The sequence below is a fragment of the Mizuhopecten yessoensis genome, unplaced genomic scaffold, assembly GCF_002113885.1.
Source record: "Mizuhopecten yessoensis strain PY_sf001 unplaced genomic scaffold, ASM211388v2 scaffold10917, whole genome shotgun sequence".
In the NCBI taxonomy this organism is placed as follows: domain Eukaryota; kingdom Metazoa; phylum Mollusca; class Bivalvia; order Pectinida; family Pectinidae; genus Mizuhopecten; species Mizuhopecten yessoensis.
In genome coordinates this window covers 431,469-456,284 of record NW_018408786.1, presented here as the reverse complement: position 1 = coordinate 456,284, position 24,816 = coordinate 431,469, and the positions used below count along the sequence as shown (strand labels likewise).

Here is a 24,816-nt window from a genome sequence, read left to right as displayed (position 1 = left end):
CTTAAATGACCATAGCTGTTAATAGGACGTAAAACACAAACAAACCAAACCTGGCACGTCCTTAAATGACCATAGCTGTTAATAGGACGTAAAACACAAACAAACTAAACTTTACAGAGTAAACAAATTTGTATACATCCCTGTTATGCCTTGAAACTTTTCAAGATAGAGTGGGTGTCAAAAATGACGTCATCGTCAGTTATTCCGTCTTTGCGTATTGCAGAGGTATCTTCTCTTTGGAGCAGGTATTGATTGTTACGTCACTTGTTTGTGAGAGTAAGGTCATCAATTTTTGAAAAAACGACGCCATTTTCTTACACAAACCAATGACGTAACAATCAATACCTGCTCCCAAGAGAAGATAACTCTGCAATACGCAAAGACGGAATAGTCGGATCGATGTCCTCTTAGCCCGCTTACGTTTTAGAATTGCAGTAATACCATCAATATTAGCAGTAACTAGCGTATTTCTCGTCGGTAGTTTGGATACGCAAGGTCACCCTCTATACATACATATATATAAATGAACGTCATGTATGCTTATTGTATAAAGAAACTGTATTCTTGAAAATCGGGCTAAGTATTTTATATGTATTTTATATTAATTGTACATGTATTCTTTATAGTGTAAAGCGCCCTACAGCAGGATATAGCGCTATATAAACGATTTACATTATTACTATTACTTTTATTTTGATATGCGCTCCAGAAACTTTAGAACGATCATTATAATGCTCTGTAAAGTGTAATTTTGTAAATTTGATAGAGCGCTATATGAATTTTTGTATATCAGATTTTTTTGATTTTTTGTTTGTTTGTTACTTAACAACAATTATATAACAAAACACTTCAGCTTATATTAATCACCCTTAATGTTTACCCGACTGTTAACGCGTGGGGGCCTTAACGTGGGAGGGAACCGGAGTACCCGGAGAAAACCCACGAAGTCGGGCAGGTGACCCCATACCTTTTCACATCCGATCGGGGAATCGAATCCCGACTGCCCCCGGTAAAAGACGAGTGCGCTATCCACAGCGCCACCTGACCAACTTGTTATTATCTGACGTTCTTTGTGTTATGAGCTTCCGTACTTTTGTAAATTCCTCGACAACAGCGTACCACTGTCTGTATGTACCACAGGTTCCGTACGGGTAGGAGAGGACACTGGATACACTGTTGAGGGTCCTAGCTGGGAAAGACACTGCTGTAAAAAAATCCATCCGAGGTAACGATGATGAACATTCTCTTAAAAAACAACTGCCTAAGGCACTGATGACACCAAACCAACTGATTTACAGTTTTTCTGCAATATATCTGCATACGACGTTGACCCTCCGATTGGACAGGCACGGATCTGTAGACACCGCCGAACAAGGCACATTGTGAGTATATGTAATCTAGTATAAGGAGTTTGTTTGCGTGTCGCATTTATTTGTAAATATATATATATATTAGATATATTAGATCAAGTAGCAACTTTGATAAATGGGTCTTAACGGCCTCAGTCAAAATAATAAGATAAGGAAAAACAGTTCTGATAAGAAAAATGAGGGAAATTGAAAGTATTAAGATACAAACATTTGTTCGCCTTTGATTTTCAATTTCAGAAACATTTATGTCTTCATACGCCACCATCTTTTGCTACAAGAGAAATAAGAAATAGAACATATACACTCTGTATGCATAAAACATGTACTCTTGATTTTCCTAACTTTTCCATTTTAATAACAAATTATAATACGTGTTCAACGTATATGAATATGATATCAATTATAACATTGTAGTCATTACCAGTCATGATGAACGTTACCCGTATTTTTTTTAATTACACGCAGTGCCCTTTCAGTCAGGATATTCAGTAAGCTACACATGTTTTAAGGCCCACCACTGTCCCCCGTTACACTAGATATATTACTATAACCTGGATCAACACCTGTTATACTAGATCAACACCTGTTATACTAGATCAACGCCTGTTATACTAGATCAGCACCTGTTATACTAGATCAACCACTGTTAAACAAGATCAACACCTGTTATACTAGATTAACACCTGTTACACAAGATCAACCCTTGTTACACTAAAGCAACACCTGTTATACTATATCAACACCTGTTACACTAGATCAACCACTGTTACACTAGATCAACACCTGTTACACTAGATCAACCACTGTTACACTAGATTAACACCTGCTATACTAGATCAACACCTGTTATACTAGATCAACACCTGTTACACGAGATCAACACCTGTTACACTAGATCAACATCTGTTAGACTAGATCAACCACTGTTTCACTAGAGCAACCCCTGTTATACTATATCAACCACTGTTACACTAGATCAACCACTGTTACACTAGATCAACTACTGTTACACTAGATCGACCCCTGTTACACTAGATCACCACCTGTTATTTAAGATCAACACGTGTTACACTAGATCAACCACTATTACACTAGATCAACCGATGTTACACTAGAGCAACACCTGTTACACTAGATCAACACCTGTTATACTATATCAACCACTGTTACACTAGAGCAACCCCTGTTACACTAGAGCAACACCTGTTAAACTAGATCAACACCTGTTATACTAGATCAACCACTGTTTCACTAGAGCAACCCCTGTTACACTAGATTAACACCTGCTATACTAGATCAACACCTGTTATACTAGATCAACACCTGTTACACTAGATCAACATCTGTTAGACTAGATCAACCACTATTTCACTAGAGCAACCCTTGTTACTCTAGATCAACACCTGTTATACTAGATCAACACATGTAACACTAGACAGACACCTGTTATACTAGATCAACACCTGTTAAACTAGATCAACACCTGTTATACTAGATCAACCACTGTTACACTAGAGCAACCCCTGTTACACTAGGTTAACACCTGCTATACTAGATCAACACCTGTTATACTAGTTCAACACCTGTTACACTAGATCAACATCTGTTAGGCTAGATCAACCACTATTTCACTAGAGCAACCCTTGTTACTCTAGATCAACACCTGTTATACTAGATCAACACCTGTTATACTAGATCAACACATGGTATACTAGATCAACACCTGTTACACTAGATCAACACCTGTTGTTCTATATCAACCACTGTTACACTAGATCAACCACTGTTACACTAGATCGACCCCTGTTACACTAGATCACCACCTGTTATTTAAGATCAACACCTGTTACACTAGATCAACCACTATTACACTAAATCAACCACTGTTACACTAGAGCAACCCCTGTTACACTATATCAACACCTGTTATATTAGATCAACACCTGTTATACTAGATCAACACCTGTTACACTATCAACACCTGTTACACTAGATCAACACCTGTTGTTCTATATCAACCACTGTTACACTAGATCAACCACTGTTACACTAGAGCAACACCTGTTACACTAGATTAACACCTGTTATACTTGATCATCACCTGTTACACTAGATCAACCACTGTTACACTAGATCAACCACTGTTACACTACATCAACACCTATTACACTAGATCAACACGTGTTACACTAGATCAACCACTGTAACACTAGAGCAACCCCTGTTACACTAAATCAACACCTGTTATACTAGATCAACACCTGTTACACTAGATCAACACTTGTTACACTAGATATATCGTTAAACTATAGATCAATCCCTGTTAAAGACTATGTCGGCCCCGTTACACTAGATAAAACACTGTTGTGTTAGATCCACACCTATAACTTGTATTACACTAGATCCATCATTTCACTAGATTGGCCCCGTTACACTAGATCCATCCCGATTATTTATAGACAATCCACTTGATCGGTTTTCTCTACTTCTCGCTGTTATCCATTCATATCGACGGTCTATATAGATATTGACGTATATCGAGTTTGAAATAGGAGTTCTGAACCCAATTAATAAGACACACAGACAGGTATACGAAGCAAAGCGTTGTAAACTATTAAAGCATTTGTTAAATTCCCTTTCTTATATTGAAATTGAATATGTATGAATTTAACTTTTGGAATGCTTTATTGGACGTTAACAAGACAGTCTTGAGTCGGTTAACAAAACTCTTTGCCCAGGTAAACAACGAAGTGTGGCAGGTGAGACACAACTGGGTTTTGTTATATAGACCAGAACATCCTGTGGATCAGGTTTCCGACTTTTTTAAGATTACTTGAGATGTATGTCAATATGATGGTGTTGTTTTGAACGGAGCGGTCAACTAGCTGATTTAGTATCTGTTGATGTCGTATAACCCATCTTACAGTGAGGGTTTGTTTTCTAAAGCATATAAATCACACGCCTTTTTAATAACATATGCAATATCTGCGTCACATGCATCATACCACAGGTACATTGCACGTTGTTGGCATATAGATTTTTATAGCAGGCGGTTGTGGTGACGTGTTCTCATATGGATGGTACCGCCAATGATAAAGCTCCTAAATTCTCAAGTTAACTTTTCCATTTATCTTTCTTTCATGAAGGAAAAATGGAAATTAATGCAAATAGCTCAATGCAGTATTTCCTTTCGTTGCATCACAGCTGTACCTGCGCACCTCTGAATGACAATAATGTAGAAAAACAACCGCTACTACATACTTTACCAACAAGGAAGTGAAATTTAACCACGTCGTTCTCCTGAGGTGTGACCGAGATTATTAAATACCTTCGAAAGACGTCAATGGCAACAAATCTTCTGACCTGGCAGATACGCCATGGATCCTCAGACACCGTTGATCCTGGGATTGGACAGTTCCGCCATGGATCCTCAGATACCGTTGATCCTGGTATTGGACAGTTACGCCATGGATCCTCAGATACCGTTGGTCCTGGGATTGGACAGTTACGCCATGGATCCTCAGATACCGTTGATCCTGGGATTGGACAGTTACGCCATGGATCCTCAGTTACCGTTGGTCCTGGGATTGGACAGTTACGCCATGGATCCTCAGATACCGTTGATCATGGGATTGGACAGTTACGCCATGGATCCTCAGTTACCGTTGGTCCTGGGATTGGAAGTTACGCCATGGATCCTCAGATACCGTTGATCCTGGGATTGGACAGTGACGCCATGGGTCCTCAGATACCGTTGATTCTGGGATTGGACAGTTACGCCATGGAGCTGAAGACAAGGGTCACTGTGAGTACAATTATTATAGTTTAGGAAGTTTGATTGTATGTTATATGAATTGGTAAGAACTTCTACTGTATTTTATGTAATGAAAATGATATAGAAGATGAATTTCATTTTATAATTAAATGTAATCGCTATTCAGACCTCCGGTCTAAATTCATAAGGCAATATAATTTCAAAAGGCCTAGCATGTTTAAATCCGTTCAATTACTCAAAATCGAAAACACAAAAGAACTTAATAATTTTAGGAAAGTATTTATCACTAACGTTTAAACGTAGAGCAGATTTATTAAGAGGTCATCACTAGAACAGGTCATGTTAAGGTACATGTTGTATATCAGTGTATTGAATACAAATTTTATAATATACCATTATATTGATAAGTCTTGTCTGGGTGAATGAGGGTGAAACATGTTCTGGCGTGCGTATGAATGTGAGTATGATGAATGACGAATGATTGCTGCTGCTGTTGCTGATAGGATGACGATGAGGAGAAGGAGGAGGAGGAGGAGGATGTGTGCGAGTTAGTTAGAGTGTCCTTGATGATGAGGATGATGTGTGCGAGTCAGTGTGAGTGTGTCCTTGTGAGTGTCTTTGTCTTATCTGTCAGAATTGCAATAAATTGTAAAACTTCAGTAAAAAAGAACTTGAACTAGTGCTAAAACAAGTAAGTAAGTAAGTACCATATTTGCCGGTATGGTCTTTCTCAAGAACAACAGAAAAAAGTGTCGACATCAGTGAGGAAAACAATATTTTAGGAGACACATCTTTTTTTAACGTCCATGTCTTTGTACAGCAAAGAATTGTCACAATGTCCAGAAACAAATATGTCTTCATTTTTTTTTCTTAATTTATAGTTTTAGCCCATCATGTCAGGATATTTAGTACTTAATGTAAGGAGGGAAAATATATATAATCATGTATGAGGGCTTTTGCATTATATTACGTTTCTGATTTGTTTTTAACGTTACAGATTTAATTACGGTTATTCCATGGCCTTATTCAAATCAAATGGTATAAAATTTAATGTCTGATATCCTTATTAGAGGATATCATCGCAGTTTTACGATATAATTAGCCCAAAGTCGCTCAACAACATTCCAAACTTGGTCGACTGGTAACGGTTTAGTGTCCACATTCACGTGATCACATTCCTATCAACGCGAGAGATATAAAAACCGCTATGGCCGATACACAGACATTAATTTGAGCTAATATATTGGTAACATTATGGTCCTTCCGCTAAGTATTTATCTCGATATGCGACCCTTGCTACACTTAATTTACTAATGTTGCAATATACACTTCAATTTACAATGCTACACTAGATCCACCCTGGTAAGTCCTCTATACTCTAGTACTACGCTCACTTCCGCGCTCTGCACCCCTGGATATGTCATAGCAAAATTGAAGGCACGCGGCTAGCTATTTGTTTGGTCTCAGGGGGAACACTGAGCTTGATAGCAAAGCAAGTCAATCTTTTGATTGACATCAAATGCTCAAACTAGTCGTCTCGTCTCATCCACACCGAGCCTTCAATTTTGCTATGACATATTCCAGGGGTGCAGAGAGCGAAAGTGAGCGTAACCCCTTGAGTATAGAAGATGACCTTGGGGCACCCGATCGGACACAGCGTTTGTCTTCTCTTGAATTCCCTGATTCCGTCGATCTTCACCTGTTGTTCTAGACCCTTTCTACACCCGTTACCCAGGATATCTACTAGATTGTTACTTCAACCCTTCCATTGACCTCCTAGGCCATTTATTGGTACCCGACCCATCCTTTCCTCTTCTCCTTCCCGTATCGTATATCCGTCATCTTCTGTTCTACTTGACCTTTCACCTTGACACATTGTAAGCCTGATTCTTCCCCTTAAAATGAGGTTGTGACGTTATCACATTAATGATATAAACAGATAATTAGTTCATGTAAATAGCTTTAATCATTAATACTTGAGTCATGCCTTAGATTAGAAACGGAGGAAAACCGACAATTATTATTATGATTACATTTTTACAGCCCATTGGCAATAGAAAAGGTTAATGTCTGAAAATAGGAATTAACATCAAACAAAACGAAATGTACAAAATAAACCTCAATAATTCTAACGTAAATAAAAAAACAAATATTAAAGGTGGGTGACTATGGTTAGTTACACTTTTGGAACAGACAGATAGCTTTCAAGTGGATTAGAATATTATTTACTTTTTCATAAAGAGATTCAAAATTTGTTGCACTACTCGTACAATGAAACAGAGCTCGTCTTCGCAGAAGATCAATACAGTCTAATACATTGTGCTGTGTTGTAAATGGTTTGTGATATGCTATGCATTGGGCTTGTACTCGTGTATCAATAATTATGAAGGCATAATATATTGGCAATCTCGTCTCGGCGCCATCTTTAAAAGCTAAGCCACTGCTCACTCACCGTTTGAAGGTTTGAATTAATGTAATTGATTCTAACTACTTTGTCATCGGTCTATTTCAGACTTTGTTATAAGTGGTTTAAAAATCTGTAAAACGGAGTTAAAAATTACCTGTTAGTAGTAAATTATCTATCATATTAAGGGATTCAACAAAATACAATACAGCATTCTGGGTAGTACTGAATGGCGGGAAACTTTCGCCAAGACAAATGTTCGCCCTTCACTGGAAGAATTTGTTTACATGTAGCTTCTATGAATAGTATCCCATGACGGAGGGCGAAAAAGGCGAAAGTTTAACTGTTCGGGTATACAGCATTATGTAATAACGAATAGATACTTACCTGCAGTGCACCATTGGTTAATATGTATTCAAGTGTGGTCGAGGTATAGTATTGCCTTCTGCAGAGAATATTGATGCATCATTTGGTAGCTATTATTAAATAGCAGCAACTTTCACAGCCATGGTGGTGGCGACCTTATGATCTGTTTATGAACCTTCAGCATAAAATGATTGAAAGTCCTGGTATTTCAGCTGAAGCTTCGGAACGGAGAACGATTACATCGGATTTATTATCAGATTTACTTATCTCGTCAAGAGTAAGTCAAACTTCGGACAAGTTCAGAAGCCACCGAAAAGAATATCAATTGTTCCGAAAAATGCAATTGTGCCGACATAAATTTAGGCATTTTCCAAAAGAAACTTATTGCTGAGAGCAAAAGTCGGCATACAGTTTGGTTTACCTCCGAATCGAGTTTTACAATTTGGTTGGAATAAAAGTGATAAAGCTTTATTTTCTGAATTTGATTTTGATTTAAGTAAAAAGTGCAAAGATAGTTTCTTTTGCCGATTATCTAACGATGGTCTTTTGCTTCCACGCAGAGACTCGAAATCGTTATGGTTTCGAAAGTTAAGTGTGTAAGTCCCAGACCCTGCATGTTCTAAAGGGTCTCGCCTTCCGTATGTATTTGTCCTCTTCACCCTTTATTTGTCCAGACAAAATCGAGGGATCGATGCGCGCCACCTTGCGGATTGTTTTTTAGTACACTTTTATATTTATTTTACAACAACTACTAAACAAGTTATTTCAACTTTTATTAATTAATCACTCTTGTTGGCCCGGATGTTGGCGCGCGGAGTCTTAATGTGGGAGGAAACCAGAGTACCTGGAGAAAACCCACATCCATGGTCGGGCAGGTAACCCTATACCTTTTCGTGTATACTTGTCTGATTCTTTAGGATGAAAGGTATCGCACAGTATCGCATCGTTAAAATTGACCGGCTTTAATGTTCGGGTGTAGCCCTTCCGTAATCTTCAACGAACACCTATCAACCTAGCAATTGGTCAGTTTTGTTGTACCTGAACCAAAACAAAAAGCTAACGGCAAGCCTAAATCTGAAGATTATTTACACATGACTGTTAACCCCGAGGTTTGCCTGTAACACTGATAGCTACATTTATCTCTTTTGTGTAATGCACGGTTCATAATAAATATCTTTAACTAAATATTTTACTTGAAATGAACTAGTAATTTCCTAAAATTTGAAAATTAATAAAAATTTAAGTTTTTTACGCATTTCAACACTATCTTCATCTTTCAATGTAATTTATTTGTTTGATCAGTAACGTAAAACTCTGTACAAAGAATGTAAATAACTCCGAATGAATATACAAAATAAAGGAGCGCAAAAAATTTACAACAATAGAATAAAAGATATAACAGGTCTGTTTCAGTTGTTTAAAAAATATATTACAATTAAGTTATTTAAAGATCTGCTACGTAGACCAAGTTAAGGTAAAGTGGGATTCTCGGCCTCTGTTATAAAACTGAACACAAGATGACCTGAGAAGATATGTTTGTTTATAAAGAGGATGTTGTTTTGAATGGAGCCGTCGACAACCCGATTTAGTATTTTTGTTAATGTTATAAAATACGCCGAAGCGTTTGACACTCTTTACCTGGTGTCATTGTCTGTAGGATATATAATTAATAGCATGCGATATCTGCGCCACATGCATCACAGCACATACATTGCACGTACACACGTCAAACAACTCTCTGTTACACCTGATCCACTTTCTTGGTATTTAATGTAATTTGTTTTCCTAACGACGACCTACTCTTTGGCTCATTTACATGCCTCGGTAGTTGTCTACAGCAGCCAACTTCCGGTGAATAAACGGCTTTCAAAGATCAGACTTGGGAACACGACTTCGCATATATTTTTCTGAAAAGGAAGTTTATGTTCACGGCTCAAAATAAAATTTAATCGGGTGTATCAGTTGTGTTTTTCGTTGTTTATTCCGTCGTTTTATCTTTATCAGACGTTGTAGTTACATATGTAATCTTTATCAGACAAGACATTGTAGTCAAATATGTAATCTTTATAAGGGCGCTGTAGTTACATATGTAATCTTAATCAGGCAACGAAGTTTCATATGTAATCTTTATAAGGGCGCTGTAGTTACATATGTAATCTTTATCAGACGTTGTAGCTACATATGTAATCCCTATCAGAAGTTGAAGTTACATATGTAATCTTTATCAGGCAACGAAATTTCATATGTAATCTTTAAAAGGGCGCTGTAGTTACATATGTAATCTTTTCAGACGTTGCAGCTACATATGTTATCTTTATCAGACGTTGCAGCTACATATGTAATCTTTATCAGACGTTGTGGTTACATATGTTATCTTTATCAGACGTTTGGGTTACACATGTAATCTTTATCAGACGTTGTGGTTACATATGTAATCTTTATCAGACGTTGTGGTTACATATGTTATCTTTATCAGACGTTTGGGTTACACATGTAATCTTTATCAGATGTTTGGGTAACACATGTAATTTTTATATTATTTAGAGGCGTCAGAGAGATCGGTGTTGTGGTTACATATGCTATCTTTATCAAACGTTTGGGTTACACATGTAATCTTTATCAGATGTTTGGGTAACACATGTAATTTTTATCAGACGTTGTGGTTAATATTTACCATGTGTTGTGGTTACATATGTAATCTTTATCAGACGTTGTAATTACATATGTAATCTTTATCAGACGTTGTAATTACATATGTAATCTTTATCAGACGTTGTAGTTACATATGTAATCTTTATCAGACGTTGTAATTACATATGTAATCTTTATCAGACGTTGTAGTTACATATGTAATCTTTATCAGACGTTGTGGTTACACATGTAATCTTTATCAGACGTTGTAGTTACATATGTAATATTTAATCAGACGTTTGGGTTACACATGTAATCTTTATCAGACGTTTGAGTTAGATTTGTAATCTTTATCAGACGTTTGAGTTACATATGTAATCTTAATCAGCCGTTGTAGTTAGGTATGTAATCTTTATCAGACGTTTGAGTTAGATATGTAATCTTTATCAGACGTTTGAGTTAGATTTGGAATCTTTATCAGACGTTGTAGTTACATATGTAATATTTATCAACCGTTGTAGTCACATATATAATCTTTATCAGACGTTTGAGTTAGATTTGTAATCTTTACCATGTGTTGTGGTTACATATGTTATCTTTATCGGACGTTGTAGTTACATATGTAGTCTTTATTAGACGTTGTAGTTACATATGTACTCTTTATCAGACGTTGTAGTTACACATGTAATCTTTATCAGATGTTGTGGTTACATTTGTAATCTCTATCAGGTGTTGTAGTTACATATGTAATCTCTATCAGGTGTTGTAGTTACATATGTAATCTCTATCAGGTGTTGTAGTTACATATGTAATCTTCATCAGACGTTGTAGCTACATATGCAATGTTAATCATGTGTTGTAGTTACATATGTAATCTTCATCAGACGTTGTAGCTGCATATGTAATCTTAATCAGACGTTGTAGTTACATATGCAATCTTTATCAGACGTTGTGGTTACATATGTAATCTCTATCAGGTGTTGTAGTTACACATGTAATCTTTATCGGACGTTGTAGTTACATATGTTATCTTTATCAGACGTTGTAGTTACATATGTAATCTTTATCAGACGGTGTAGCTACAAATGTAATCTTTATCAGACGTTGTGGTTACATATGTAATCTCTATCAGGTGTTGTAGTTACACATGTAATCTTAATCAGACGTTGTAGCTACATATGTAATCTTTATCGGACGTTGTAGTTACACATGTAATCTTTATCAGACGTTGTAGCTACATATGTAATCTTAATCAGACGTTGTAGCTACAAATGTAATCTTTATCAGACGTTGTGGTTACACATGTAATCTTTATCAGACGTTGTAGTTACATATGTAATCTTTATCAGGCGTTGTAGTTACATATGTAATCTTTATCAGACGTTGTAGCTACATATGTAATCTTTATCAGACGTTGTTGTTACATATGTAATCTTTATCGGAAGTTGTAGTTACATATGTAATCTTTATCAGACGTTGTGGTTACACATGTAATCTTTATCAGACATTGTAGTTACACATGTAATCTTTATCAGACGTTGTAGTTACACATGTAATCTTTATCGGACGTTGTAGTTACATATGTAATCTTTATCGGACGTTGTGGTTACACATGTAATCTTTATCAGACGTTGTAGTAACATATGTAGTCTTTATCAGACGTTGTAGTTACACATGTAATCTTTATCGGAGGTTTTAGTTACATATGTTATCGTTATCAGACGTTGTGCTCACATACGTACTTCTCTATAAGGCTCATATGACCTGAGCTGTTTTAAAGACGTGAAACTCCATACAAACAATCAAAATATGACTTAGTGGTTACATTTTAAACTTAATCAGACATTTGGGTAGGGTATTGCTAACACTTAAATACCAATATTTTTATCCTCATATTTTCATCAGGTATTGTCGTAGCGTAGCGTCAATACTAAAGTACATACACATGTATCTTTCTCATATTTCATTATTTTTTTCCTTCACCAATTTTTGCATTACAACAATACTGGTATATATCGATTCCCACACGTCACAGACACGAACTCTGATAGTGTAGTTTACTCCCCACGGTATTTTCTTCTTGTATTTTTATCGACGCTGCTCTAGACTTTTACCGACCAGGAAGTGAAATTTAACCTCAGTATTCTTCTGAAACTGTACAGGAACGCCTCTTAACAGAATAACGATGACAGGCTAAAAAAGAGAAAAAACCAACAACACATTCAAGAACAAGTCCCGCATTTTAGAAATAAGTGGGTGCTGTTTAAATAGCATAGGGTCTAAGAACACGGTGTAAATTTGGCAATCGTCAATCGAGGTATTGGTTGGATACTTCTGATCGTTTTCCATTGTTCTACCAGCTATCGCCATAATATCCACTGTTTTGTTGATTGTGAGAGTGGAAGGAATGTAGGAGGAGTCGAGAGTCTTTTGAACACATAAAACACGACAAGAGGATTTAAAAAAATAAAATGAAAAAGAATACAAAGATGAAAATGTTATGCAAGATGTAAATCCAGTAATGTAGGTGGTTACTTTAGATCATATGTGTAGATAAACAATTGAAATTGTGTCTTGTAACATACATCATGTACCCATATATGCGAGAAGAAGCCTATTTCAGACAAGGAAGTTTTATACTCAGTGTTGATTGGTGAAGATGCAGATCACGTGATGTGATCAGCATTTCACTCGAGAAAGTGATAAATTGAAAAAAATAAGGCCACGCTAAATTAGCATTTTGAGTGTGTGCAATATTAGGCTACACTAAATAGTTACTTTTGCATGTACAATTAGACCAAACTAAATAGTTTCCTGTGTGTGTCGCTGCCGCCACGCTAAGGTAGCTTTCTTCTGCATAAACAGTGAGTTCTCAAATAAATTAAAAACTTTAGAATGTATAATGAGGCCACATACAATGAGTTACTTGTGTATGCGTTAACTGAGTGTTAAAAGATTTGTACATGCACATCTAGTTTAAGATTTGCATCGTTTCCATTTTAATCCAGGACAGGTATCAGCCTAGCGATTGGTCATGTTGTTTTTTTTTTTACCTGAGATCAATCAAACAGCAATCTTTGTGCCTTCGATTTTGCTATGACATAGTCCAGGGGTGCAGAGAGCGAAAGTGAGCGTAACCCCCGGAGTATCGAAGAAGCAAGTATTAATACAAAAACCGTTGATCTATTAAAACGCTCCAACACATCAATATTGTCTTTGAAGATTGGCCTTCAACAATGTTAATACCAGCGCTTAACTTGTAACTCTGACAACTTTCATACCGAGGATTTTTAATGATGTTTGGATTGGTTTGTTTCTGTTTTACGTCCTATTAACCGCTATGGTCATCATTTAAGGACGTGCCATGTTTATTTTGAGGGGGGAAACCGGAGTACCCGGAGAAAAGCCACTGACCTGCGACAAGTACTTGGCGACTACTCCGCGTAGGCCTTGAACCCGCAACCAAATGTTAGTGATCGTAGACGGTCAGACACATTAACCACTCGACCACCACGGCCCCCTTTTAAATGACGGTGATCATTAATACCGATTGTACGTCATACGTGAATTCTCGTTAACACGGTCTGATTTTTCACATCCTATCATCTATCTAGTGTGATTATGTACGGAAACATAAAAACATAATAATAAAAATAAGGAATGAACAAGATAGTTAGTATGCATATTAGATTAATTAACGAACCATGCCTGTTATTGAACATCCTTACAGAAAGCTCCATGTGGAGTGTTGTCACCTAACGTTGTAAAGCGTTGATAAACATCGCCTTCCCACCTACACATAAATCTGAATGCGGTGCATGTAGGTCAACCCGTGAACATATTAAGACGACGTGTAGGGTGGGGGGTGGGGGAAGGAACAACTTCTTGATTTAGTTTCATATATATTTGTACACGACGATTATCATTGTACTCAAGACTCAAAACGTATAGTTTCACAATATCCAAGCAAAGAAATGTCAGCAAACAGAAGATAAACAGGTTATATCATTCGTATCCATGTAATGGACACGAATTCAAGATCCCGGTTATTACATAAAGCACGCTTTCCAAGATCACCCTTGAAGTTCAGTGGAGCAGAAAGAAAAATATGACATGGGTGTACTCACTAAATGACACAGGACTCATTGATACGATTAATACAGAAATGATAAACGCTGCTACACAAAATAAATGGAAGATTGTGTATTCTTGTTTGTACTATCTTGGCGTTGACTTTGCACATAGGTGTCAATGTATCATAGGCGTTGACTTCACAAATGAATGTCTGTATCTTCTTAGTGCGAACTTGACATAAGGTTTGGTTTTATTTGGTTTTACGTCCTATTAACAGCTAAGGTCATTTAAGAACGTGTCTGTATGTGTGTTGTGTACGTGTGCATGTGTGTACATGTATGTGTGTATGTGTGCCGGAGTCTGGGTATGTTGGTGTACTTGCCTCCTTGTAACAGAGCTGATCTAATTCCGACTTTATTGTGCTATCTTATTGAAATACCATGCTGAAGGCACCAAGCACAGCATCCCGCCCGGTCACATTATACTGACAACGGGTGAGCCAGTTGTTACCATCACCCTAAATGCTTATCTTAAAGCAGGGAATAACAATTACCATTAGAAAGGACTTTGGTATATCCCGGCCTGGGGACAGAACCCAATGCCTTCCTCACCTGGGCGAACGTTCAACATTAAAGCTAAAACTGAAGTCTTGCCAAGCAAGGCACTAGGAAATAAAAGGTAGTTAGAAGTAGAGAGAAAAAAAGATATCCCAAATATTGCAACGGGTGCAGAAGATCTACTTTGGTCGATTTTGTGTCCCCAAATAGAGGGCACAAAAGCAAATCCCCAATTCTGCTGGGGGGTTTCCTCATTAGTAGCCTCTTACGATACATGCATTGGGTAACAGCAGGTGTATTCTTTTCTCGAACCCCGACCTGAAGGGGTGTTGACATACATAAGGAAGTTTAGGTAGAACTGTACACACTCGAATGTATGTAGTTAGGCGCTTACTTTACACATTTTTTTTCTATAAATATTTCCCAGCCCCAAAACAACTTTGAAGAATTCGTATTTTACGTTACTGTAAATTATCAATTAAAGATTTAAAATCACTTTATAATACTCAACTATAGAAACTACATATATGTTTTTAATGATAGCAAATATAAAAGCTGCAAAATGTAACATTAGTTTAAGAAATTTGATTGTTGTCGGTCCCTTTATTTGTGAGAGTAACAGTTTGGTTGGGTGGGTGGGGGTGGGGGTTGGGGGGCATATTCAATGACGTATAAAATCGTATTCGCACAGTGTACATTAAATCAAATTATCTATTTAAAATCTGCAAAATTTCTTTCTAAAAGCTTCAAGGCTATGTCTAGTGATAGAAATAATATTATCCCACATTTTGATGATCTTGTGTGTGAGAAAATATTGTGCCATACCTGGTTTGTTTATGCCATACCTGGTTTGTTATATAACTGTATATTTTGTTCATATCTTAGTACATGTATGTGTCCATACATGTCATAGCTGTCGGCGTAAAACTTCCCAATGTTAATTACAAAGCAGACTTATTGTTCACCACGGGATTCTATGTTCTTTTCTACAAGTATGGATGCATTTACCTCAAAGCGTTTTGACCCCAGTTCTTGTACATGTACTCCACTGTACGGTAAATGTATGACTCAGAGGACCAGTGTGTGTTTGTACATGTATTAACCGATCTAACGTAATCGTTCTTATTGATTTGATTGTCACTATGGTGTCATAGTTTACTGACTTCACACGCAAGCCGATTTTAATTTAGATTAAACATGGAATGAAATATTTGTTTCCATTAAAGGACTAAAGGGCGTTTAAAAGACGATATGTTCCCATAGTGTGTTAGATAGGCTTACAGACATCAGAGTAGTTAAGTACATATTTAAGTATTTCCTTAATTAGTGATTTAAACATAGCTCACCAACGGTATGTTTCCGGAAAGAATGTTTTTGCGTAACGTGATATTGATAGAGATCTCTAAACACTTAAGTATCATTTATGTAAATATTTAAAGTTAAGTGACCTCGACTGCAGTATAGCACCTCATCCACAAATAGACTGTAAACTAACACTGGCATTTATATCATCCCAACAGAAAATCTTTTTATTCTGTATTTTTTTTAACTTGTTGTAAGTCATTGTATCGACAAAGGAACATAATGGTGTAATGACACGATGAAGATATATGAGTTATGGGACTAATGGGCTTAAGTATAGCGAAGAATGATTCTATTTATATGTATTGTCCTTTTTAGTCCCCTACCGGTGAAACCGGGGGGACTATAGTTTTCCCCTCCGTCTGTCCGTCCGTCCGTCCGTCTGTCTGTATGTCCGTCTGTCTGTCTGTCCGTCTGTCCGTCTGTCCGTCTGTCCGAAGAGGTTTGTCAGCACTCTAGAGCCTTCATTCTTTCATGGATTTTAATCAAACTTTACACACATGTAAAGAATTAAAATATCTTCAACAAGTTCGAGTTTCAAGGTCATCGGATCAAGGTCAATGTCATTATTACTATAAATAGAAAAACTTTGTCAGCACTCTAGCGTCTTCATTCTTTCTTGGTTTTTAATCAAACTTCACACAGTCATAAAGAATTAAAATATCTTCGACAAGTTCGAGTTTCAAGGTCATCGGATCAAGGTCAAGGTCACTATTACTATAAATAGAAAATCTTTGTCAGCACTCTAGCGTCTTCATTCTTTCTTGGATTTTAATCAAACTTCACACACTCATAAAGAATTAAAATATCTTTGACAAGTTCGAGTTTCAAGGTCATCGGATCAAGGTCAAGGTCACTGTTACTATAAATAGAAAATCTTTGTCAGCACTCTAGTGTCTTCATTCTTTCATGGATTTTAATCAAACTGCACACACTCATAAAGAATTAAAATATCTTCGACAAGTTTGAGTTGGACAGGTTCGAGTTTTAAGGTCAAATGGTCAAGGTCACAGTTACTATAAATAGAAAATTTTATTTAACATTCTTCCTTGCCTGTTTATCAAACTTCACACACTTGTAAAGATACCTTTACAATCAACAAATAAGATTTCTTAGTATTTTTATTCCCTTACCGGTGAAACTGGGTGGGGGTGGCAGGGAGGGAGAAGAAAACAAGAATACCTAAAGTTTTCCTCGCTGTCTGTCCGAAGAAGTTTGTCAGCACTCTTGCGCCTTCATTCTTTCCTAGTTTTTAATCAAACTTCACATTATTGTAAAGAATTTAAATATCTTGGACAATTTCAAGGTAATCGGGGCAAGACAAGGTCACTATTACTATTTTAGAAAATCTTTGTCAGCACTCTAGTGCCTCATTCTTTCATGGATTTTAGTCAAACTTCACATTATTGTAAAAAAAATCAATATATTGGACAAGTTCAAGTTTCAAGGTCCTCGGATCTAGGTTGAGGTCACTGTTGCATCTTAATAGATTGCGGGGGCCGGTAGGGGACATGTATTGCTTGTTTTGTGTTATTTTGTTATTGTTGGGTTTTTTATATCCGCTTTTATCATATCAGTTACAGTTACTTCTATAGATTTGTCTAAAGGGACATTCTGCACAAAAATGTTTCTGAAAAAAACCACCCAGGTTAACCTCTACCTTTCAAACTGATGAAGAATGCAGATTGTGATACTGATCTACCTTCAACTTCAACAGGATACTCTAAAACGTTCAATATACTGAACATTATTTAGAGGCGTCAGAGAGATCGGTTAAAAACAAGTATTTTTATTTTTATTTTTTAGAACTATATGATAAAAACAACATGTACGCTTAGAATTTGTGAGAGAGGAGATTTGCCTTCAGTGTTGAGAGGTCTGTACTGTCGGCGATGAAGGTTGGGAGGCTGTTCCAGTAGTATCTATATAGTATTTAAGGAGAAGTAGTACTGACCAGCATCTGTCACTGACGGACACACCCTCTGTCAAAAGTGACCATCACCATAGAAATCTTACTATGTTTCTATATCTTGTACACAGCAAAAATGATGTATACTGACATCATTTTTGTCCAGTGAATTCAGACTATAAACTACATTTGGAGAAAGAATGTCTGTTTGCTGATCATTGTCTTCAGTGGCTTTTGAGTGACCCTGAAAACTGTCATTTTCAATGTCCCTGTGAACACATTCATACATTAGTGTGTGATAGGTGTGAACTTCTACATGGCATTGAGAATGATGTGTTCAAAGATATTGACAAGATGGGAGATGATGACTTTAAAGAAGATACAGGCAAAAACTACCAGGACGCAATACAGAAAATCCATGACTGGAAAGCTCATATTGTAAGAAACGTTAACCAGGATCGTTTTAGAATACAAAAGCTGGAGAATTTAAAGCGCTTTGAGTTTTGGTGATGGACTGGGCTATGAAGTTTCTACCAATGAGATATAGAGAGAAGCAGACAGACTGGTTTGGCCAAAGGGGAAAACATTGGCATGTCAGTGTCTGCATTTATAGAGATGAAAATGGTGAAATTGGGGTAACTAATCTTATATAATTAATTTTAGATACTAGAAACTCATACCAATTTTACTTTTAAAGCAAGAAAATAGCATTGGTTCTTGTCTTATTCACTGTACTTTGTTCTGAAATCGGTATATCTTCTTAGTTTGACTAATGATTTGTGGCGTTATACAGGGGTTTGGCGATAAATTTAAGGGGAATTCTTAAGAAATTGAGTGAAATGGGGACATTTAAATATGTTGGTAATGAATTAGGTGGCATATGAAAAGAGGGACATACTTTCGAGGTTGTGCTGTGTTACTATGTGAAGTAAGTCAGATAATGATCAGTATATTTTTTGTAGTAGCTAAAGTGATAAACTGTCCAATTTGAAGAGAGCGTACCTTTGAACCGCTGTAGTACCATTTCCATTCCTATTAAATAAAACTGATAACGATTTCCTGATTTCTTTTTTTTTTACATTGATTTCACTATAACTGTTTAACACATGATGATAAATAGTAACTCTATCGATTTTGTTAAGATACCTTCCTATTATTGTTTGATGTTTTTAATTAATGTGTTTGATGAAACTGAGTTGAAGATGAATTGTTGCTCAGAGGACTTGTAATTCTAGCTCACGTTTTATGTTACTACCACCACATCAGTGGTAATTGTTTGTGTTTGTGGTCTCTTTACAACAGTTGTGACCTGAAGTGTGCTTAGACCTGCTTGTATAAGAGTGTGAAGAAAATACAATGACCTTCCGTCGATCACACTCTAATTCCGTCTTTGCGTATTGAGTTATCTTCTCTTAAGAGCAGGTATTGATTGTTACGTCATTGGTTTGTGTGAGCAAATTACGTCGTTTTCTCAAAAAATGATGACGTTACTCTCACAAACAAATGACGTAACAATCAATACCTGCTCTCAAGAGAGCAAAGACGGAATACAGGCAAGTCTGTAATGATAAAGATAATTATGCAGACCGTTTATTATGCGTGATGTGATTATCAAAGTTATACAGACCGTTAGTTCATGTTAAATGTCAGCTGTAAATATGTTCAGATTTCAGAGCTATTTCAACCGCAATCAATTTCAATGTACAATATTAGTACATAGTGTAAGAATGAATGGAGTTTGTAATACACAGCCAAACTGTATTTACAATATCAGTACATAGCGTAAGAATGAATGGAGTTTGTAATACACAGCCAAACTGTATTTCTATGTCTTTTGTCTGGTGGGCTAGGACAACAATTAGCATTGTAATGTAGACCTTTATTAGGTTTAATATCATCAACATGTGTATGCTGACAATATTTTATAGAAGTATATAAAACAGACTACGATTTATATTCTGGTCGAGGTTAGAAGTTAGAGGAACTCTCGTATGACGTATAATAATAAGCTAACATAAGCCATTCTAAAGCGCTTTACAGTACATAGATATATAATTAATACAATTAGCTTATACGTATGTTGTTATAGAAACTGACTTGTACGATTACCTTGTTTTATATATTGTTTCCCATTTGTAGATAATTGGAGAGAAGACAGGTGACAATTTCCCCGTCGACCACAGGATTGGGTTGTACCCGAAGAAGATCGCGTGGTGAACGGTAAAATCCCTTTTATGAGATTTATATCAACACAGGTGACGTTATGGTCTTGGCCTGGTGTAGGTATCCAGTCCTCAGATATTCCCAGCATTGTGAATCTACCTCCGTTCCCAGTGTGGGAGATACACAGGTATGGATGGAACATTTACCTTAAAGCACTTGACACAAGTGATTTGATGTTGTACAAATAGGTACAGAACAATAGAAGGGAAATAGCGAATATGTGTTCAATCACACTATGTCTAAAGCATTTATACTTAACTTAATTTGGTTTGAAACGCCATTAAGATCCTCACAACATTAAAAATATACACTACTTAATAATACATACACGATGCATGCCCATTGGTCCTCTTGTTTTCATGATACCTGATGGTATTCTTGATGACACGTTTCGTTAGTTTACACCATACAGATGTCAGTCAATTTTGCCAAGATTGATGTCGCTAGTATTTATGACATTTTCACTGTTATGCCAGTGAACCTTCCTATATATAAAGAAATGTTTTAAGATTTTAAGATTGGTTCAATTGAAAGTTCATTGTTCAATTTGATCATTCTGCTTTTGCTAAAATATGAACGGTATTACATTAATTATCACGACAGGAAGGAGGAGAAATCACAACAGAGAATGGAAAGCGAGACTGAAAAGAAAAATTGCGACAGAGGTTGTTGGGGTTGAAATTATAATAGTCGAATGGAGATGGAATTTCGACAGACCATTGGAGGCGATATCATGACAGAACATACAAGCACACTTAGAACTGATAAGTTCAGATTGTAACAGACAATGGGAGGCAAATACAGTTATACATGCAGGTATGTATATACCAGTACATTTCAGCAGTCGAAGGTCTCCCGAATGGTGGGAAGGTGAGTATCGGTGAGTACTCATTTAAAAAAAAATTGAGATAGGTGGTATCATAAGCGTCAGGGCTAGACAATTAATGTTAACTAGAAATTACTGTATTTGTTTCAGATAGTTCAACGACAACTTCAACAGAAGCTACAACTACAACCACAGAACTTACAACTACAACAACACAACCCACAACTATAACCACAGAACTTACAACTACAACAACACAACCCACAACTACAACAACACAACCCACAACTACAACCACAGAACTTACAACTACGACAACACAACCCACAACTACAACCACACAACCCACAACTATAACCACAGAACTTACAACTACAACAACACAACCCACAACTATAACCACAGAACTTACAACTACAACAACACAACCCACAACTATAACCACACAACCCACAACTACAACCACAGAACTTACAACTACGACAACACAACCCACAACTACAACCACACAACCCACAACTATAACCACAGAACTTACAACTACAACAACACAACCCACAACTATAACCACAGAACTTACAACTACAACAACACAACCCACAACTATAACCACACAACCCACAACTACAACCACAGAACTTACAACTACGACAACACAACCCACAACTACAACCACACAACCCACAACTATAACCACAGAACTTACAACTACAACAACACAACCCACAACTATAACCACAGAACTTACAACTACAACAACACAACCCACAACTATAACCACAGAAGAAACAACCACAACTACCACACCGACAACCACAACGACCACACCGACAACCACTTCTACCACTGAACAAACAACCACCACTACCACACCGACAACCACAACGACCACACCGACAACCACCACTACCACATCGACAACCACAACGACCACACCGACAACCACAACGACCACACCGACAACCACCACTACCACATCGACAACCACAACGACCACACCGACAACCACCACTACCACACCGACAACCACCACTACCACACCGACAACCACCACTACCACACCGACAACCACCACTACCACACCGACAACCACCACTACCACACCGACAACCACCACTACCACACCGACAACCACCACTACCACACCGACAACCACCACTACCACACCCACAACCACCACTACCACACCGACAACCACCACTACCACACCGACAACCACAACTACCACACCGACAACCACAACTACAAAACCGACAACCACAACTACCACACCGACAACCACCACAACCACTCCTACAACCACTATTGCGACACCGACAACCACCACCATCACCACTACCACACCCACAACCACCACTACCACACCGACAACCACAACTACCACACCGACAACCACCACAACCACTCCTACAACCACTATTGCGACACCGACAACCACCACCATCACCACTACCACACCCACAACCACCACTACCACACCCACAACCACCACTACCACACCCACAACTACCACACCTACCACCACCACAACCACCACAACCACCACTACCACACCGACGACTACTTTTGTTACCACAACAGAAATTCAAGGTGAGTCACATGTATACAATGCTTTATGATTTGTCTTCCACTTCTAAAAAGCAGGCACAGGAAGAGTGGAGCAACTATTATATCACCACCGTGAGAAGCCAAACGAGTATGCGATTTTAACGCCATCGGTTGTATAATGCCAGTAAGGTTGGTATTTGTGAGTATAAACATATTACCATTATACTTTGCATGCATGCGTCTTATATCTTATTCTTTTCCAGCTAATATGACAGATTCCATTACGGAATAAAAACCAACAAAAACCAATTCTAAACCTACAACTATCATTACCACATATAAAACGACAATTACAACACCGAAACCAACCACACCCACAACCACCACCACCACTGCCAATACCACACCGACAACTAAAATTACCACACAAACTGCAACATTCACTACCAGTACCACCACCACCCTCACAACCACAGTTACCACACCGAAAACCACAACTTCCAAACCCACTACCACCATTCCGACATCCACAACTTCCACACCCATTACCACCACACTCATTACCACCACACACACAACCACAACTTCCACACCCGCTAACACCACACACACAACCACAACCTCCACACCCACTACCCCCCCCCCCCCCCCCCACACAACAACAACTGTCAAACCCATTAACACCACACACACAATCACACCTTCCAAACCCACTCCCATCACACACACAACAACAACTTTAAAACCCACTTCCACCACACACACACCCACAACTTCCACACCCACTCCCACCACATACACAACCACAACTTCCAAACCCGCTAACACCACACACACAACCACAACTTCCAAACCCACTTCCACCACACACACAACCACAACGTCCACACCCACTACCACCACACACACAACAAAAACTTTCAAACCCACTCCCACCACACATACAACCACAACTTCCAAACCCATTCCCACCACACACACAACAACAACTTTCAAACCCGCTACCACCACACACACAATAACAACTGCCACACCCGCTAACACCACACACACAACCACAACTTCCACACTCACTACCACCACACACACAACAAAAACTTTCAAACCCACTTCCACCACACACACAACCACAACTGCCACACCCACTACCAACACACACACAACCACAACTTCCACACCCAACTGCTACACCTACAACCACAAATTCCACATCCACTCCGACAACTGCCACACCCACAACCACATCTGCCACTCCCACTACTACATCTACCACACCAGTTCTGACTACAATGCCAGGTAATGTATCCTTTCGCTATACGTCGAAGTGGTAGCACTCTCGTTGTAATAAGCGGGTTGGAGTGGATTGCCATCGCGGTAATCGTCGCTTGCTTTGTATACTTTACATGCATACGTATCATAACTTATTCTTTTTCCAGCTAATAGGACGGTTTCCATTACGGAATACACACCAACAATAACCACTACTAAACCTACAACTATCATTACCACATATAAAACGAGGGACAAATACTAAACTCGGCCTAATTGAGGCATTCTGAACCAAGCGTTTGTTTGCATATATTAATTAAACTGATGTGATTGAAATGTGTGCGGGCGTATACAATAATGTACATTAAAATATTAACACACAACATACTTGTATACAACACAGTTTTGCTTGAGTATATATCATGATACAGGTAGGTATTAGCATTGACCGTTTGCACAGTCATTTTTTTCAAAGCATTATTTCAGACTTTTGTCGTGTCTC

General features: G+C 37.7%; 2 protein-coding genes across 4 annotated transcripts in view; both read left to right on the top strand.

Moving 5' to 3' along the window:
* Positions 1–1,097: 1,097 nt before the first annotated feature.
* LOC110463584 lies at positions 1,098–21,738 on the top strand. 3 transcript variants are annotated; one of them, XR_002464404.1, is made up of 4 exons: positions 1,098–1,382; positions 4,575–5,175; positions 20,588–20,798; positions 21,275–21,738. XR_002464404.1 is itself a non-coding variant. In XM_021518301.1 (4 exons), exons 2-3 carry the CDS (start codon positions 4,714–4,716, stop codon positions 20,663–20,665), a joined length of 540 nt encoding a protein of 179 aa, XP_021373976.1. In that variant the 5' UTR covers positions 1,098–1,382; positions 4,575–4,713; the 3' UTR covers positions 20,666–20,668; positions 21,275–21,738. The 3 variants fall into 3 exon arrangements, 2 of the variants coding, with proteins under 2 accessions (XP_021373976.1, XP_021373975.1); XM_021518301.1 differs by having other exon boundaries at positions 20,588–20,668; XM_021518300.1 differs by having other exon boundaries at positions 20,588–21,738.
* The window catches only part of LOC110463554 (protocadherin Fat 4-like), a 41,988-nt gene continuing 38,661 nt past the window's right edge, over positions 21,490–24,816 (top strand). Inside the window, exons 1-2 of the mRNA XM_021518220.1 lie at positions 21,490–21,541; positions 21,648–23,087. Of these exons, the coding sequence (XP_021373895.1) occupies positions 21,490–21,541; positions 21,648–23,087 (1,492 nt within the window). The remainder of the gene's footprint in view (positions 21,542–21,647; positions 23,088–24,816) is intronic.